Source organism: Hyperoodon ampullatus, assembly GCF_949752795.1.
Source record: "Hyperoodon ampullatus genome assembly, chromosome: 5".
In the NCBI taxonomy this organism is placed as follows: domain Eukaryota; kingdom Metazoa; phylum Chordata; class Mammalia; order Artiodactyla; family Ziphiidae; genus Hyperoodon; species Hyperoodon ampullatus.
Window position 1 is genome coordinate 49,377,696 of NC_136918.1, and position 20,790 is coordinate 49,398,485.

A 20,790-nucleotide genomic window follows, 5' to 3' on the forward strand; every position below is an offset into this window, starting at 1 on the left:
TACAGGTTTCAAGTGAAACTTCTGCTACATTAGCCAGGCAACTTTGAGCAAGGTATCTATGCACTTAGGGCTCTGCTTCCTCATCTGTTAAGAGGGGGAAAAAAATAACAGCCAACTTAAATTGTGAAGATTTCTCCACACTTTATGGATAGGAAATTGAAAAACTAGAGCAAATGCTTTCTGAAGTTGCACAGCTACTGAAACTATAAGCCCTGAATATCTTCTCCAATTTACTAGGTTCATTTATAATTTGGTTCTCTATATATTAGTCCTTAATACATGCTTATTCACAGCCTTAATGTTTAGAACTGGCATACCAGAACTTTAGTTTCCTTACTTAGCCTCTTCCCTTTTGCCTTCACTGGGCCTCTAGGTTGACAATAGATGAGTCCTATGCTACTTAATAAACTTTATAAACCTGCTTTGCTGGTGATGGAAGTAGGCTGTAATGGGTGGTCCTGAAGTCGAATCTTTTCCCACCCTTATCTTTAAGCAAATTCTCTTGCCTTCAGCTGTTTTACAAATGATGGGAATATCTATAGAAGCATTTAACAAGTCATACAGACCCAAACCATTCAAGAAATAATTGAGAACATGTATGAAAATAGATGGAACACAAGCCCATTTTCTGATTCTAGAAGCTTGGTTATATAGTTTTCTCTATCTTTAACTTCCTGTGCTCTGAATCACAACAAACAGAAGCAAGAAGGGTAAAAGGCAGCTAGATGTAAAATGAGAAGTGGAAGAAACTGGATAACTAGTATCTTAACACAGGGTAAAAACCTAAACATGTTGGACTATGCCACACTAAAAAGCTATGTAGTATTCGGCACACTGAAAATTTATTTTCTACCTTAAAGAAACCATGTATCAGAAGTAATTTAATCCAGGCAGAATGCTTCATTTAAGAGTTAACCAAGCTTAAGTTTAAACACTTCAGGCTAAAATATTGAGTTCTACTGTTTCAATGAGAATTTATAAGGCATCTTTCTGTTGTTAACAACCTATAAGAGTTGTTTTGTATTTCAGAAGTGTGTGATGGGGTCATATTTTGTTCAGCATAAATGATCCCCCAAACATTAATTACAATGAAAATTTAGAAATTGGCTGCAAAACTTAAAAGGCCAGAATATGGTAGAAAGAAATGTATAAATCTGAGGTAAAGTAAAAAGCACTTACTTAGAATGCTAGAATAGGTTTTTGGTTAAAGAACCCTGGACTGAGAGTAACCTTGAGTACCAGGAAACTTAAATGACCTAAGCTCTGCTTTTTGTTGCTGGCACTGTTGTTCAGTGTTGTGTATCTGCTTAGAGCCAACTGTTGCTTTAGCAACAGGATATAGAAAGAGCTTCTATCCAGTGTTAACCTGTTATTCCTGACCCAATGACTAGGTCGTAGTCCAGTGTTAGGGTATAATCTGGAACAAGTTAACACTTGCTGTGACCTTAGTGCTGTTTCAGTTAATGGAATTTCAAGTGAAGTATTTACGTGACATTTTTCTTTACAACCTGAAAACAGCAAGGTGAAAAATGAAGTTCAAAGAGGTTGAGGTATGAGCTCCAGGGAACAATTAAGCATAGATTAGTTCTAGAAAAACTATGGGAAAATTTCTGTAATGAAAACAGTCTCTAACCTAGAAAATGAGTAGCTACATTTGACAATCCATCAAGTAAAAAGGGTACAAAACATTCAGAAAATATCCCTGTGGTTTCACCCTAATTTGAGAAACTGCTAACTAGTATACTTAATAGTGGGGCTTTGAAATTGAGAATGTTAGTGAAAAATAATTCTGCCCCTCTTTTATCTTTAGATTGCATACAATATAGCTGGAAATGTCTGGGACAGATATAAATAGAAAACAAACACCATTTTAATTCAGCATACTCCTTGAGAGTACATAGGACTATGGTTAAGTATCACACAGGGTCTAACATATGATTACACTCAAGTTATATTATATTGGAAAGGCCTTTATGGGATCACCTAGTCTAGGCCTCTCTAGTTGGATGAAACAGAATATAGAAAAAGTTTGTACAACTAAGATAGTAACTCCCAATTCTGTGCTTCAGTACCCTGAAATAGTAATATAGAAGATACAGATGAATCTGAATCTAAAGTGACCCACTAATAAACCATTTTAAAAAACAATATTTTCCTTATAGAGTATGTACCTCCCTCATCCAATAATTAGGGCTTTTCTGGATGATTAGACCCTTGCTTGGATTTCTGGAGTAAATGATTATACCTTAAAACGTATTATTAGGTTGAACCATAAGAAATTCTCTTCTGTGGGTCAAAACTGGTCAGCTCCCAGCAATTTCCTATGGTTCAACATAACTGATGTTTTCAACCAGCAGTTGAGTGCAGTTTCAAATTACCACCACTTGCCAAAAGTTTTACTATAGCAGATTCCAATTATTGCTTTATTGCAACAGTTCCCTGAAATAAAACCCAAATGCTGTCATAGGTTAATCATGGGTTATAAGTATTATCCATTCAAGCATCCTAGTAAAAAACTAAAATTTTAAAATAAGGGATCAGCAAATTCACCGTATCAGATATCCTTATAAAGGGTACAGGGGATCCAAATTGTAAACAGCAAAGACAGGGAGACTGAGACTTCACAATGAACACCCTACTTGTTGCCTTTTGGAATTTTGCTAAACCCATAGATCCAATTCAAATTCAAGTCCCTTGAAGCCTTAGAAAATCTAAGTATAAAAGTAATTTTCCTTTATTCATTTCCAATAACCGCCAATCATCTGCTTACGGCATAAGCTCATTGTAGGCACAGCCTATAAGAATATTAACTAGTTGGTTTCAATCTGAAAAAAGTCAATCTGTTTGCAGAGGACACAAATGGTAGGTACTATTTCCCAATCTACCAGCAATATTCAGTTAACATACCAACTTTGCAGAGACCCTTCTGAGGTTAAACACTAGACTCACAGCAAACAGTAGCTACAAAAATACTTCCAAAGGTGATGGATCCCAGCCACAAAAGAACGGCTGACATGAATGGAGATCCAGTACAAACAGTAAAACACCAGCTTAGTGTTTTCCTGTTCTTTGGTTATTTTGCTTGTCTGTGTATACCTGGACTTGCCTTTTAAAGAATATTTACTTAAGCTACTACCTCCCTCAGCCTTGTCCTAAGCAACGTCTCAGTTTTCATGAACTCACTGGTTTGATATGCTGTTACCTCCACATTAAAATAGTTACTTAAAATTAAGACTTTTATGTATCCCTATTATAATTTTAACAGTGGTGACTGACCTGTCAACAGAAACCCATACCATTTTGCGAAACAGTTTTAGGCCCGTGGAAGGCTTAAAAGAGTGATGCCAAACCCAAGACTCCTAGGCTTCCCAAGGCTTCAGGAAAAGACCATTTTTACCCCCATGTAATCTCAGCTTTTAATTCATGATTTAGTTCAGATATCATAACACGATTTCATATATGTATGCTGAAACAATATTTAAGCCGCACAAAACCTTTTTGGGGGGGCTGGCAAGTTTTCCCATAGCAACATTCCATGTAAATAGTAGCCAAAAAAGATGCACCCCTCTCAAACTAAGTTTGGAAGGCTACCTCTATCAAGAGTAGTTACCTTTGGGGAGTGGACTTTTCAGTTCTGAATCTGAGCATGTGCTATTAAAAAAAAAAAAGATAAAAGGCCTATCATGATTCTGCAGTACATATTTCTAAAGGACATTGGGATTAGTCATTTGTAAATAATAAAATCTTAATACTTATTTCCTAGAATCTGGTTATTAGTTCTAAAAAAACTCCCTGGGCTAAACCCACTTAAGATGATTTTGTGTTTCTTCCGTTCCCATTGAAACAGTCTTTACAGGAGGATTTTAGTGAATATTCTACTACCTGGAAGAAAATGAAAAATCGTATTTTCTTTATACCATATTTACCGATTTGGGGATTAATGAAAATTCTTCTCATACCTTATAGTTAATTTGTAACTCTACTATTGAAGAATAAAAAGGCCAACAATTTTACATGTTTCTGACTTTGGTGGATTAAAAAAAAGACATTTGTGGGTAATTTTATTAGGATATGAAATTACTTGATATTATTATTCAATGTTCAAGGGCTGCACTATTCACACTACACCTTAAAATTTTCAGTTATCAGGGTTTTAGGAAAAAGCATGTAATATCATCACATCTTTAACCTCAACAGTAATAAATTTTAGGGCTAGGGTTTTACATACACTGACCTGGCAAATATTTTTAACTATAACCTGAATTGTCCTTCAGCCATAAATTAAAATCACTTAGCTTTTTAATGCACATAACAAATTAACATAAATTATGCACATAAAAAATACTTTTCACATGCCAAGTGAAAGAGCTTTCTTCTTGCTCAGTAGTCTTTATATAATATTGTAGAGCAACTCCCATAAACCCACAATTACTTGATATCACCTTGCAACACACTTCGTTTAAGTTTGTATCTTCCTAAAATTAAGACATCTGGCTAAAATATTTACAAAAAATCCATTCATTAGTATGAGAACCTTTAAAATTATTTCCTTGAGAACCAAAAATCAAATTAGTGACATTCCTTATTTAAAAACTGCTCATTATACTTCTTTATAAAAATAACTTTAATAAAGAATCAAAGGCAAAAGTAAAATTCTGGATTTTACCCCAGTGCCTTCCAAAAGTTGCCTATGATTAGAATTTTGTTACAAAGACTTTCCTAATATCAAATCTCTGATCAATTCCCTAAACCATTCTATTCTAACACACTAAATTTTTTTAAGTACTAAGATTTCAGATGATTCATTACAAAATGATAAATTGACCAGCTAATATTTTACTACTACTTATGAGCAAGTATAAATGCATCTTAAAAAGCAATCAGAATACTACTCTAGGCCTTTAAGTAGGTCCAACTACTTTTCAACAGTTGGTATAAAAAGTAGAAAGTTAAAAATCAGCAAATGGAAGATCAAAGTTTATTTACTACCTGCATACAAAAACATATTGCACATCAAACAACCAAAATCAAAAAAAAAATAAAAAGGAAAAAGGGAAAAAAAAAAGAAAAAAGGGGGAAAAAAGAAAAGGAAAAGATACTCTACTGAAGACTAACATGTAGTTTATACAGAATAAACCTTCTGGAAATTGATCTTTTCAGTAGTTCAGGTTATGTCTGAATGGACATGACTAATTCAGCTTAGTGTTTTAACTAAAGCTATGTTTGATTTTTTAAATACTGTACACTTTAATAAATAAACCAAACAAAGCCTCAATGTAGAACAGTCACTGCCAATATCACCCAGTGTCCCTGCAGATGAGAATTTAACAAATGTATTCCAGTGGCCTGCAGATTTTCCTCTACATACAGCATTTTAAAAACACATTAAAACACACCAGTTTCCAGACTAAACTAATGAAGAAATTACAATTCAGTGCAAAATATCTTAGACTGCATTTCACTCTAGTTTTCCTCCGGTGAAGAAGTGGTTGCATATTATTAAAAATGTAACAAAAGCAGCTAATGCTTTCATAAAGAATATTCCCTTAGGGATCCCACCCCCCACCCACCTCCCCCCATCTCTGCCATATTTTGAAAACAAAATAACATTTCCTATAGCCAGCAACTTTTTTTTTAATGTTACATATACTATTCTCAAGGCACATCTGATGATATATTTTATAACACAGTAGGTGTCAAAGTTATGTTTAACATATGATTTCTTCAGGATCCCTCCCCTTTCTGAATTCCAAATGGAGGAACTGAAAGTGCGATGTAAAGACTGGCGATCCATATTCTATCTTTGGCAAGCTTGTACAAGCACTATTGTAAAATGTAATGTAAAAGAACTGTAAACTAGGAACTTCTTCAGTTTATGAAACACCATTCAGGACTGCTGCTTCTTGAGTATTTTCTTCTTTTAAGGTATTAATCTTTTCTTCTCCTGGAGTACGCTGTAGCTTAGAAATTTCATCGCCAGAAGCACTAGTTGGGCCATTTATTGCCTTTTCTGAAGGACCATGCTCTTCAATCACATCTTTTGCCTGCCAAAGGGAGACAACTTTTTCAACTTCTTTATAAATGAAATCTATAGCTGAGGAGGACAATAGCTATATAAACATTAATTAGCTAATAAATAATTTTAGTTTTCACATACCACAATGGATCAAAGAATTAAAACATTCTTAAAATTCAAAACGAATACCAATGTACTCCACCTCTCTGGGCTTTTCAACTCTTTATCTCTAGTATCTAGTGGTGCATAAACCACAGGAAGAATCTGTACCTGCTTACTGAAAACTTGCACCTAATTTCATTTTAACCACTGGAAAGCTCACCATATAAAAGATATAAACATTAATACCCTAAGTAATGCAAATAACCACCTACTTACTCACCTTTTTTTTGGAACTCACATTTACATACCAAATCCCTTAAAATATTTAAAAGAATTGAAACTTAAAGGTCTTTATCCACCACTGAGAAGAGGTATATTCAGCCTACTGCTCCCCAAATTAAGGCAACAGTCTCTATGCCCAGTATCTTTGGGCAGACTGAATTTTATGAATGCTATTTAGAGTTCTAAATGAAAAGTATTTCAGGCTCAAGCATGCATATCTTCAGTTACCTGGGGCCAAAATCAAAATCAAGAGTAGTCTTTAACTAAAATATTACTCATCTAATTGGGGAAACAAGTGATCATACAAGTAAGTTAAGAAGTGAAAATAAAACTAAACCATACCAAAAACAAAAACACCAAAACCTACAGGTTAAATTCTCCTTACCATTTCTTTCTTGTTTTTAGCCAAAGTTTCCCTTGGGAGGTTTCTTTGTCTGCTCTGAGACTCAGCTCTAGAAATATAATCTGCAACTGTGACTGTTGAAGATGAGAAAAAAATTACAGGTGTTGAAAAAGTACTTCTAAAGTTTATTTATGGATAAAGAGTAATTTTACTTTTAAAATAAATTAATGGTGGGTTACCCAATTTCAAAATTTTCTTAAGCTGGGTACCACCTCCAACCAAAAACTAACCGTGAAAAATGTGCCTGTGGTTTAGTGCTGACTACAGAAGATTTCAAGCTGGAGAGCGAGGAAGCCTAGATTAAAGTCCTCTTCAACAAGAGTCCAGCCATTTGCTTCTGATTAGTCTACAGTTGTGGGGTAAGTCTGACATAGAAATCCACAACCAAGAATAGGGAATGCAGCATTCTAAGCCCAGTGTTTGCACTTATCAGTGGGGGAAAAAATGGGGCAAACTGGGTCAAATTGTGGTGTAGCATGCTTCAATTTGAAATTTTCATCAAAGATGTAAAAGATTTACTCAGAAATTAGTTGTTCTGTTTTTTTTTAACATTTTCTTTAAAAGCACAGTAAGATATCCAAGTGTATTTTATGGTTCCTTTTTCACATTTCACACTAGACACCATTCTGAGTAATCTAAAAAAACTGCAAGCAAACTAAAGATGACAGAACACCAACCTAAAAATGTGGCCATTGATCATGGTGGGAAAAGGTCCACCATTCGGTAACCACTCCCTTTTCCCATCTTGCCTATCTTTCAAGGGACTGACTGAAAAGGTGTTTGTGTTTGCAATGGCAGTAGGGATACAGGGAAAAGACTAACCCAAAGGGGAAAAGACTAACCCACACTAACACCCTACTGCCAACCCAACTGCAACAAACTACCTCTGGCCTGCTAGTACACTGGACTGGCCTCACTTTATACTGCAGAACTTTCTCTTCAAGGACCTGCAACTTAGAATTCACTTATTTGAAGAAATATCAAAATAATCACCCTCTTCCTTTCAAAGTATTTACTTTCCCTCAGAAACTGGTGAAGAAAAATCCCTGATTATGTGGAATACGGTGTACTTTAAATTATGGGAGCAAGTAAATTACAGAAGAATTAAAACTCGGGTAAATTTAAAATTTAAAGTCACTATGTACGGGAAGAACTAGTCCATCAGGTTCAAATTATATGAAAATAAATCATTTTAATATAATAAAAAGCTGGACTGTATTTACAATTCATTTTTCTTAATCATGAATTAACATGCTAACACCTTTCTTTATAAGATCCAAGAACTTTCTAGAACTATTAAAATGAATCTTTTTAAATCTCAAGGAAACAACTTAATTCAGAACTAATACACATCTTTAGAAACACCGCTAAATAAGGATGTTTCATGTCTAAAACTGTCTCTTTTCCTCCAAATTGTAAGAAACTCCATATGCTCATTTTGGAGCTTTATAAATGGTCATTTAAATTCACTGTAAATGAATTTATAAATACATTTAATAATAGTTTCCAAAATTGGGGAGAGGGATACTATCAAATCCACTTCATCATTATATCTACATACACAGAAGCAAAAGCATCCTAGGAAGTATTCTAGTTTGGAGAGCACCTTAATGAATTCATTCTGTTTCCATGGTTGAGCCCTCAAGTGACACCTGGAAGAACTCAGCTACGTGGAAACCCTGATGCATAGACACACATACTGCTACATTTGAACACATGACAATTCTTAAAACTCTTCATCCACTATGTACAGACAGAGAATAGTATACTTTGATACAGTTTATCAATTAATTAATAGGCACTTAGCTGGAAAGGTAAAAATTTATCAGTGCCCCTCCTCTACCAAAGGGAGGTAAAACTAAAAATAACCTCAGTTAATTCAAAGAAAAACCTGTTTATAGCCAGTCTTTATAATACAAGCCACTTAAAAGTTCAAAACAGATTAATAAGTATTTACAATATCTAGAAAAAAATTGAGGCAATTTGTGCAGCTTGGACTCTAGAATTTAAGGGCTCCAAAGTTAATCCACTGGACACCAGTATACTGTCATTCTTTTCTTAGTAAATACTCACTGCTTAATTTATACTACGGGCAACAAATTCTGAGCAAATAAGAACAAATTAAATAATTGTTTATTTCAGAGAATGTTGACATTAACTTTGGATAGAAGCTGCCTTCGTAGATACTCCTTCCAGGGGCAAAGGAGAAAATGATGTGCTTTTTCCACCTATCCTATCTTGTGGGGTGGTGTGTGTGTGTGTGTTGGTTTGGGGGATAGGGGGCACGCTGAAAAAGGCAATGAGTTCTAAAGAGGAAATCAGTACTTCCAAAGAACAGAGTAAAATAGGAATAAATGCAGTAAAGAACACAAATCATTGCTTAATTATTTAAAACTCTAAATTACTCAAGTTTCGATTAATACCATGCAGAAATCTCTTCCTCTTCTTTATCAAAGGCTTTTACGTTATTCCCTTTATGTCCTTTGCCTTAGTAATGAACCACCATCCACCTAGTTAATTATGTTGTAATTTATTCTATCTCAAGCCCATCCTACTAATAGCTTAAATTTCCTTATTTATAAAGTATAGCCAAAAAGTGTATGCACTGCTATGCCAGCTTCAAAAAAACAAAATAAATACAATCTCTTCATCTAAAAGATATTTCTAACACTAAAGAGAGAGAAAAGAAAACAATAACATTTCCTGGAACCTATTTTGACAATATTTAATTCCTTTTAAATTTACAACTATCTTTAAAACATGAACTTTTTTTCCCCCAAGAATGGAAACTAATACCCTTAACCAGTTTTCTCAAATGTCTCTACAACCACTAAACTTAAAATTCTAAATAAAGATACTGGAATTTACATTCTTTATTTGGGGAAAACACAAGAATTTGCTTTGGAAAGAATGCAAAATTGATTAGTTTAAAAGGGGTTTATTTCTGGTGCACACAGTTTCTTCATTGTAAATATACATGTGATTCTCCATACAAAGGAAATGGAATTATGTTCAAGATAGTATAGACACAGCAAACAAGTTTCTTTGAAGTTACTAAAAATTATATCTACTTAAATTAACATTCTAAAACTAAGTAAGTACTATTAATTTGAATAGTTAGTAGGTGTAAGGGAAAAGGCATCACACTACAATAAACAAAAACATAACATGCATTCCTCTTACTAGGAAAAAGACACTTTCAAGTATTTTTTCATTTATATATATTTTTTAAACTGTGGGTATGAGAAACCCCACAAAAATGAGGTGCTGAACCCAGATATAGTAAGCAGGCACCATGCAAAAGCTGCCCAATTTTGCCAATCAACCTCAATCACAATCTACAACATAGTTCCTGGGATGGCAGGCCCCAACTCAAGAATGCAGAATCTGCCAAGTGGACAAAATAACGGTCTTCTCAACAGTACTTCCATGTAAAAAAATTGAGACACAACATTAGTTCAATTAGACGGGTTTACTACACATTTATGGTGTGAAGGAAGAATGCATTTTCTTAATAGTAGTCGTATTAGTTGAGTAAACAATTTATGCAATGCACATCTTGAATGTATATGCACAGGTGTACATGTAAGTATAATATTTAGAAAGCAGACACATGACATTTTTTTTCATGCTTGTAACCTGGTGTTGGCAACAGGTCCACGCAAGTTACCTGGCTGTCTATCTTCTGCCTGACCCCTGAAACGACGCCTGCGGCTACGATTGCGTCGCTGGGGTTTTTTTTCACTATCATCTGTAATTGCAAAGTTCACCGTGAACTATTCTGACAAAAACAAAGCAAAAAACAAAGCAAAAAAAATAAAAAAAACCAAAAAACTTCTTTCCTTCGAAGATTTAAAGAAGGGAAAAGAACCTTTTAATTAAACAGGAAAGATAAAACAATACACATTACTCACAGGAAAAATACTTTTGTAGTTTAAAACATTCCTACTACATTAAAAATGGAATTATCATCCAGAAATTAAGAGGGTTTCAACTCTTGATTAAACAAACTCTAAGACTTAATTTAAATTATCATCATTCAGGAATAAAGTTTTCCTTTTTTTTTTTTTTTTTTTTTTACCAAAGTTAATGACATTTTAGCCCTCTGGAAATCAATGCCTACTCAGTATACACACCTTCATTAGTGTCATTTATAATAATATTTAAAGAGGCAAACTGAAAGCCCAATTTTGGTTTAGAACAGTAAGAGTATTAAGTGCCTTGCAGTTTGAATATTTGTCTTGTTTTAATGTTTAATGGCATCAAAGGGCACTTTAATAAACCCTCCCAGTTTCAAATTATTTGGCTATACAAATCTGAGAACTAGACATTTAAGACAGACACAAAGCCATCTACCTCATCTGAAGTAAACACTAGGAAAAATTCAATTTGTGAATTGCATATGTTTGGGATTTTTTTTTTAAAAAAAGCTTCATACATTAACAATATTATACAATAATATATATCTTTTCCCTAAGTGCTTACATACCTAGCCCATTTTCATTAACTGAAGCTGTATCAGATTCAGTCATCCCATCCATCAGAACAGCATCTTCATCAGTCCTTCGTCTACGAGACCGCCTACGACGGTTAGTACTGTGATGAGATTCGCTGGCATCAGTGTCTGCAGTCTGATCTGATTCTGTATTATCAAGTAAGCTGTATGGATTGCTGTCTGGATCTTTGAGCACTATATGCATGTCAGAGGCAAGAAATATTTGTTTAAGAGAGCTGCAATTATTAGGAATATTCTGACCTATATTGAACTATATCAATTAATGATAAGAAACTTCAATTTTCCCCAGGTAAAAATATACCCTCTCTGTCTTCAGATAAAATGTTTTCTGTATCACTATTTTACCTGAAAAACAACAAATATAAAAACCTTTAAATGGCAATGAAAAATTAAAACAGAAGATGGGCAGACAACTTGGCTTTCTACCATTTCTCTTTGACTTGTTTTGAAAACGTATTAGGAACTAGTATATTATTACATGCTACTTTTTACATTCACATTCCTAGCTAATCCTGCCCAGAGGCTAGAGAAATAAAAATGAAAACAAATATTCAGCTAAAATGAATCAATTCCAAGAAACAGCTTTTTGTCTCCATAACTGAGTTCAATGTGGTTGCTGCTTCTTTATGCCAATGAACTATTTCCAAATAATACTCAACACCTGCACTCCATGACATAATAGAAATCTCTTACTATGAACCGAAGCAAGCAAAACAAGTCTACACAAATAAAGCATACTAAAAAATTTGAAATTCTAACTGGTTATAGGAAAATGTGGAAATGAATGTTGAGTAGTACTCCCATCTCCAGAAAGGAAGAGTGAAGGTGGAGTAAGGTAGGGTGAGGGTGGGAAAGGAAAGGTTTTAAGATATAATTTATAAGAAAAAAAAAATACCCATCTTACCTATGTGCATTTATTGCTTCCACCAATCAAATTATAGAAGAAATTCACCTAATCACGATTTTTCCTTTCTAAGTTTCCTTTGGTAACAGCTAGCAAGCTAGCATCTTTGCAAAAGACACTAAGTTTATCCATTAATCATAAACACTAGGTAAAGTACATTTACTTTGTAATTCAGCATACTATAATTTTATAAACCTTGGTAATAGTGAACAATATACTAAAATATAAAAAATGATTTCCCTGGAAGTCTGTAAACTGAACTTAGGACTTGAAGAATATCACTAGAACTAGAGAGTACTTTAAAGTCCTGTAAAAAGTGTGATTTGATCCAGCCTTTTTTTAAAATGTATTAAGAGTGGTTTTATTAAAAGTTGCCATACAATAATATACTATGGATCTAGTCCATGGATCCCTGACAATTCTCAATTCTCCCCCCAGCCCATTATACTAAGCAAGAACATTCTGAATATTCTAGCTAAACTTTCACTGAGAAACACTCTATAGTGCTTTTCCTTATGTTGCTATGTGTATGTGTGTATATATATATATATTCTACTGTTTTCCTCAGACAGTTAAAAGAGAAACTTCCAAAAATGACTGGCCCTGGTAAATGCATTAACATATGTGAAATTATACTGTTTACCAAGAAAGGATTCTGACATAGTATATAAAAGACTACCAGAACTGATGGAAGATTTGCCACCACGTGGTCCACCACGACCTCGACCCCCTGAAACACTTCTGCCTCTTCCTCCTGGGCGTCTCCGGCTGTCACGCTGATGCCGGCTCTCTCGGTCATCTTCTCCCGCCAATGACCAATCACTCAGCTCGTCTTTACGCTCAGATTCAGTTTCAGATGGGTTAGACAGCTCAGAGTTTGTACCTTGGGAAAGAAGAAAACATAAGCCAACTATTTCTATTAAAGAAAAAAGTGAAAAATTTCAACATTATTTCCTGCTAATCATTGTTTAAATAACCCTACTGATTGGCTGCTCCAAAGAAAGAGAAATAAAAATGTTAATGAATTTGAAATTTATTAACTAAGAAATAAATGAATGTTAATATTGTATACTAGTAATAAAGTATTTACCTAGTCAGATAGATTAAAAATTGAACTGTTTGGATGTGCAGAAACATAGCCAGTAGAATTTTGCAGAGAACATACAAAACATTACACATATACAATATGAAAATGCACTTAATATAGGGAAATATTTTTAAAATTTTGCCCATTTTTAGGTTTTTAACAAATTGTTAGTATTGGGTTGGCCAAACAGTTCATTTGGTTTTAAGTAAAATTAAAAGACACATTTTTCATTTTTACCAAGAATTTTATTGCACAATGTATTCACTAACCAAACAAACTGGCCAAACCAATATAATAAGAAATAACCACTATCCAATATTTAAAAGCAAATTTAATCATATTTAGAAGAATGAGTACTTTAACTGCATACTGTATTCTACCATTATTTCACTGATTCTAGGCAGCACCTTTTTTTCACATGTAACATCTCTGAAATAAGAATATTTCTTATAATCGATGGTCTCATGAACTGGGAGTGTATTTTTAGTAGCTCTACATAAAATTATGTTTTTCTCACAATAATGTCTTAAGTTAGAAGAATACAGTGTTTGAAATCACTGAACAAATTTTAGGTTACTCTGAGAAAAGACAGCTTCAACCTGACAATCAATGGAGTTGAAGCCATTATCAGTGAGACAAAACTTCAGCATGACTTTAAATGTTTACGGACTTTTTCTAACATCCCAATGGCCGAATTCAATAGTGACCTTTTAAAAATGTAAACACTGCAAAGATTCTATGAAAGCCTACAATATCATTATTATTATAACACAATTAATGTGTCAGATTTATATGACCCAATCACTAACATAATCATTCCCACTTCTATTCTTTGTAAGTTCTGGGATGGCATTTTTTCATCCTTTCCTCTTAGCATAGAGGTATCCTATGCTTTTCAAAAGTTCATTTTACACCTTTTGTTTTTTTCCAGGCTGCATTGGGTCTTTGTTGCTGTGCGCAGGCTTTCTCTGGTTGCAGCGAGTGGGGGCTACTCTTCATTGCAGTGCGTGGACTTCTCATTACAGTGGCTTCTCCTGTTGTGGAACATGGGCTCTAGGCAGGTGGGCTTCAATAGTTGTGGCATGCGAGCTCTAGAGCACAGGCTCAGTAGTTGTGGTGCACGGGCTTCTTTGCTCCGCGGCGGCATGTGGGATCTCTCCAGACCAGGGCTCAAACCCATGTCCCCTGCATTGGCAGGCGGATTCTTAACCACTGCGCCACCAGAGAAGCCCATTTTACACCATTTTGCTTTTACAAAAGACCTACACAAATACCTGTTTTCGCTAACCAAAAGAAATCAAAGAGGATTTCTGCTTTAGGAAAAAAAGGCACGAAGAGAAAATAGCCTTCAGCATTTGCATTGCAGCAAGCCATTATAGAGGCAGCAAGCACCCCAAACAGTGACAGCAGCACCCCCCAGCTCCTTCCTCAGGAACTAAACTCAGCATCAAGCCAACAGAGTTTTGAACTGTGTCGGTGAGCATCTGTGCTTTATCTCACGTTATTTTGTGCATCTATTAGCAAGATGTGTCCTAAGGTAATTGCTTCTTCACTTTATGCCATTTCAGCTTACAAAAGGTTTCACAGGAAAACTCTACTTTCTGATAGTATGGGAAACCTATACATGCAAATCTATCTCCTTAAGGGCCCAGTTCAATGTCTGTAGCTTCCAACCAATTTAACTAAAAATAGACCTCTCCCCTTATTTCCTTAAAATTAATGTGTATCTATCATGAAGTATTGTCATGTGTTGTTTTCTATTTTCTCCAGTGTGGATTTACTTCCCACTTGGTCTACAATAATAATAAAGGGGAGAGCTCTGTCTTATACTTCTAGATGCCCCCAGAAGCCTAGCAACATGCATATCAATTTTCTCTTGAGATGTGAATTTGCTGCATGATTTTGAAGTTCCTATGCTGAACTCCCAAATAAGAAAGATGTACTAAGGTACAGGGATTAAAACGTAAAGTTTAAAAACAAGCCTACCAACTTCCCTTCTCCTTTAAAGATAAGTCTTCTATTCATCTTTTTTTTCTCCATATGCCATTAAATATAGATGTAGCTAGTCATTATATAAGAATGGATAAGTTAGACATACATTTTAAGAAAAATATAGCAAGCTTCTAGTACTGACATTCGAGTCTTTGTTAAGAAATGAGTCTCATAGTAGAGAATGAATCAAAACACTTATTTTTCCAAATGACAAAAAAGAACTTTGTTAACTGATGTCATGGTCTGGTGGAATAAGGGTAGTTTATCATTTCATGAGTAGCTAAAAAACAAAACAAAACAATCAAAAAAAAAACCTTGGAATGTATCAGAACTTTGGGATTTATTTACAAAGCTATATACCCTGCCTGAAAACATTACCAACATTTGAAGTTAGATGAGTACCTCGTTTTTTAACAGAAGTTCCTTTCGAATTATCTTTAGAAATACAGTGTAGTATTTAACTCAGTATCATAAGCAAAAAAATTTTCTTAAGTTTAACCTAAATCTAATACTCAAGATACTCAAAGAGGGTGTCTAAATCATAAATAGATTTCAGTAGATAAAGACAGCTATTAAGGTCAAAAACAAAAAAAGCGAATGAACTGGCTACTGTTCCACTTCCTTCATATTAAACATTTCTGAGATGGCATAAGGAAATCTGCACAGGTAATTAAGGTTAAGGATATTGATGTGGGAGGATTATCCTAGATTATCCAGGTAAGGCCAAATTAATCACATGGATCTTTAAAAAGTAGAGAACCATTCTCAACTACAGAGAACCAGAGATGGCAGCATGACTCTGTAATTACTGGCTTTATAAGATGGAGGAAGCAGTCAATAAGCCAAGGAACAGAGATTGTCTCTATAAGCTGGAAGTGTCAAAGGAACAAATTTTTCCCTAGAGCCTCCAAAAGGAAATACAGACATGCCAACACTTAGATTTTAGCCCAGTGACACTCATGTCAGATTTCTGACCTACAGAACTATAAGATAATAGTATTGTAAAAAGCCTCTGAAATTATGATTTGATGCATAATCAACAGAAAAATACTCTGTTAAAATCATTGCAATCATTCCAATCTCAATTTTGTAAAATATAAGTTCATGAAACCAAAAAGTCAGGGTGGGGGGAGGCTTTATAAATGATCCATGAAACCGATTCAATTTGTAATGGCTCCAACAAATAAAAAGACCTGCTTTTAACAGAATTTTAACTCAGATTTTCCCCTTAAACTTCTAAAATCACCTTATGAAGATGGTTCACATCCTTTTAAATGAACACGTATGCTGAACTTAAAACAGCTAAAGCCCCACATTTTATCAAATCCAACATTAAGTCATATTTTGTGTGCCATTTAAAGAAAATGCTGCCAATTAAAGTTGTAAGACATCATCCATTGTAACACATATAATTTCAGAGATGTTAAATTCTTATACAGCTTATATATATATATGTATATATATATATATTCACCACCTAAAAAACCTTCTAATATTAAGTGGACAAGAACATCTACAACCAAATTCAAATAATTTTTATTTCTCTGGAGCCCACTTTAAGTTCAACAGCTATTTCAAGAAATACAATGTTACTAGTTGGCAAAGATTCAGAGGTAAGAGTGCCATCTACTGAACAATCTGCATAGCTTTCTTCAATCCAAATGATATTCCTCTACCATTCTCATTTAAATTTATTTCTACTGTCAACAAAAGCATTTTGCCAAAGAGTGACCTCTCATCAATAAGTGGACTTCCCAGAGGCTTATAAAATTGTTCAATGAATTCATCAACCAAAAAACCAAATCTGATTATCTGTACTAGTAATTTGTACCTCTAAAATCATTCAGTATGTACTTAATTTCTATTTAACTACTGATTGTCTTTTGTATTAAATGTGCTTTCAGGATTTTAATAGTTCTCAATTCTCAATCCTTCACATACTGAACACAGTAACTGGAATTCTTCTTTTCAGGCTTCAATACAGGGTTAACTTTAAAATAATGAAAAAAGGGGAAGGGAAACTTGACCATCCAACTCTACAACAAATGAAAAGCAGTACAAATCTAATATAACTCTGGCATCATTAGATGATCCTTTGGTCAAACATGAAATGTGGAATTGGAATCTGCACACTGTAAAGCTTTCATGTATTTGTTTTCCCTAAATGCCTTCTATTCTGGAAAAGGCTTATGAAATTTTTTCCCAAAGCAGTTAGGATGAGCATAGGGGAGTAGAGAAGAGAGAAGAGAAGAGAAAAGGAAAGAGAGAAGGGAAGAAAAAAATCAGGTCACTGCTAAGATCCAAGTCCAAACGCAGAAAAATGGAACAACTCCAAAGCTGAAGACGAACTGAGAAATTTAGGATTAGAGAATTGTTGACAATCACCATCCACTGGTCCCCTCCTACATAGGTTAAGCCCCATCCTCTCAGTGAAACACATTTTAGAAAAATGTTCATTTATAAAATGTTAACTAGGTTCTAACTTTTAAAGCTCTCATATTATTGAAATGCTGTATTTCACAAAATAATTCCAGATGTGAGATATTACTATTCGAAACTGCCAAATGAACCAATACAGTATATTTTAAAAACCAGTACAGATTTGCTATATGTAATCGTGGCACAGTGATTAGTGTATTTTTTCATTTTTACTTTTCCTAGAGGGTAGGCAAAAGATAAATCCTAGCAGTATCACCACCATCACTAGGTTTTTATTGGAAAATGTATATAATTGTACAGGGAAAATACCTGAGAAAACAAGTTGCATATATATTTATTCTAAATATTTAGAACAAACATGATCATGAGCTATAAACTTAACAAAAACATGTTTCATTTCATTACACACAAACCTTTTACTTGAACACTACAAACCTTTTACTGTCATTAATATAAAGCATGCTGTCACTATTAAAACATGTACCTCAGAACTATCTCCTGCCCTCAAAGCCAAGATAAAGTGATGAACTAAACAATAATAAGCAGGACTTCCCTGGTGGCACAGTGGTTAAGAATCCGCCTGCCAATGCAGGGGTACGGGTACAAGCCTGGTCTGGGAAGACACCACATGCCACGGAGCAACTAACCCCACACACCAAAACTACTGAGCCTGCGCTCTAGAGCCCGTAAGCCACAAGTACTGAGCCCGTGCGTCACAACTACTGAAGCCCACACGCCTAGAGGCCATGCTCCACAACAAGAGAAGCCACCGCAATGAGAAGCCTGCGCACTGCAACAAAGAGCAGCCCCCCGCTCGCTGCAACTAGAAAACAGCCCACGCACAGCAATGAAGACCCAACGCAGCCATAAATAAATAAGTAGATAATTAAATAAAATAAAATGAAATAAAAAATAAATCCTAAAAAAACCCAAAAACAATAATAAGCAAAATGTATTGGAGCACCGAAACCACTACCAAAAAAAAAAAATTTTTTTTTTACCATAACCGGAGGTGTAATTAGGGCCCCGACGACCTCTGCCTCTTCCACTATAAGACCTAGAACCTTGTACAGAAGAGACGGTACTTTCATCAGTGGCATATCCTTTCTCTTTTTCAGGCCCTCTGGTGGAAGAAGGTCTGAAACCCATACCAATCTGTCGTAGCTGTTCATCAATCTGCAGGCGTTCCATTCTTAGCTGTTCTACTTCCTATAACCAAAACAAAAAAGGATAAATCTTACATGTATTTTTTTGTCTTCTTAAAGCCCAGAGCTTTAGCTATACTCCAGTCCTACGAATGAAAGAACCTGTGATCTTGGGCAGTTATTCAGCAAAGTATAACTGTATTCCTAGTGAACACAATTTACAAGGTCATTTGCTTATTCAATTCACCAAGCATTTACAAATGCCTTAGCATCATGTGCCAACCATGCTAAGTGCTACAGGTATGCAAAATAAAAAGACAATGACTCTTCTCCTTCAAGGGAATGTTTACACACAAGCATTAGAATAACCTAGGGGATGTTCAACAGACAAGTGCTGAAATAACCTATTTAAACAGCTAATAATTACACAAAATTACCAGATCCAGCCTTCAAGGAGTAAAAACTCTGCTAAGTGAGGTAAGGTACCATTTTATGACAGGTACTATTAATAACCTACTTTCCTATCAAAATAATGACACTTGAGTTGTGACCTAGATGAACTGGCAGACTTGGTCATTCAGAGAATGAGGTCATTACAGGATGTGAAGGTAAGGTGTCTAGAGAAAGCTCTTGGCTAAAAGAGTATTGGAAAGATGAGTTTTTAAAAAAAGGAATGACATTATCAGGGGTGCTTTCAAAATATTAACACAGCAGCCAATGATATGAGTGACTAAAAGGAAAACATAACTAGAGACAGAGCAGTTGAGATACTATAAACAAGAAAAAAACAGCAGGAATAAGAAGAGTAGAAAATGACAATTCCAACTTACAGGGAATTTCTTTTCTAAAACCTTTTCTCTTTATTCATCAACCCAAACAGACTATATTAAAAACAATGGTTAAGAATTATCAACTGATATCTATGGGGGTAGTACATGTGATTCAGAGAATATCAGTTACCAAGAAAGCCCACCTTCATTCCTGGTTGTGTCCTATCTGCATCAAACACAAGAGTGACCATGTCTTAAACAGTATGGAAAAAAATGTAAAAGTACAGAGGGAAAGAGAAAAAATGTACATGAGGCCAATCATTTTACTACAGCAAAGGACTTAATATTCTCACGCAGAAAGAAAGGGCAAATATGAAGCTGAATTAACAAAAATATTTAAAGACTTAAAATTTACTACAAATATAAAATTAACGTTTAACGTGTGGAGCAACATGATATGAACACTATACAAACCTTTAGATAAGCAATATGATACTCTAAAAGAACTTGCACATTTCCAATGCTTTCTTTAGTGCCAACAAATACAAATGGAACCATCCCCTGTAAGAAAACACAACATCCTCAGTATTTAATATTTATGTTTTCTAATTTCTAATTCAATCTAATCTTTTAAGTATATAAACCAACTTTTAAAGAAATTTTCCATCAAACTGGCATGAATTTTCAGACCGGATATATCACTTTAGTACTGCTTTCCTTAAAAATATAATAAAACCCATTAGTCAGGTTATCCCTATATTACATGCTCAGATAGCAAAACTTTCAACATGTGTGTAATGGAAGGAGTACTTCGTACCCATTAATAGAAGTACCATCTACAGACTCTCAATATTTACGCAATGTAAAGAAATTACTGATATGAGCAAGTAGTCACCAGTTATTAAAACAAATGAAAGGATTAACCCAGACCTGGTTTACTTAGCTGAATTTCAAAAGAGGAGGAGGAGAATAAGATGATGATTTTTTTTTCCTTTAAAGAAGTAAACTTCCAGCTTCCTACTGGCTAAAAGCAATGAACAGATCCTAAGTAAACTCACCCAATCACAGTGTCCTTCCTCACTTTCTTGATTCTACAGAATAGTTCCTAACAGTTATCCAAACAAACTGGCTTAA

At 34.6% G+C, this 20,790-nt stretch overlaps 1 protein-coding gene across 2 annotated transcripts in view; it reads right to left on the minus strand.

Annotated features, from left to right (window-relative positions):
* Positions 1-5,622: 5,622 nt before the first annotated feature.
* The window catches only part of FXR1 (FMR1 autosomal homolog 1), a gene marked incomplete at its 5' end in the record, with an annotated part of 56,701 nt that continues 41,533 nt past the window's right edge, over positions 5,623-20,790 (minus strand). The window contains 7 exons of one of the 2 annotated variants that reach the window (XM_079705367.1): positions 5,623-6,044; positions 6,786-6,877; positions 10,474-10,554; positions 11,293-11,493; positions 12,903-13,106; positions 18,743-18,950; positions 20,131-20,217. In XM_079705367.1, coding sequence (XP_079561493.1) covers positions 5,874-6,044; positions 6,786-6,877; positions 10,474-10,554; positions 11,293-11,493; positions 12,903-13,106; positions 18,743-18,950; positions 20,131-20,217 — 1,044 coding nt within the window. In that variant the 3' untranslated portion in view covers positions 5,623-5,873. The remainder of the gene's footprint in view (positions 6,045-6,785; positions 6,878-10,473; positions 10,555-11,292; positions 11,494-12,902; positions 13,107-18,742; positions 18,951-20,130; positions 20,218-20,790) is intronic. The other variant, XM_079705368.1, reaches the window with a different exon arrangement.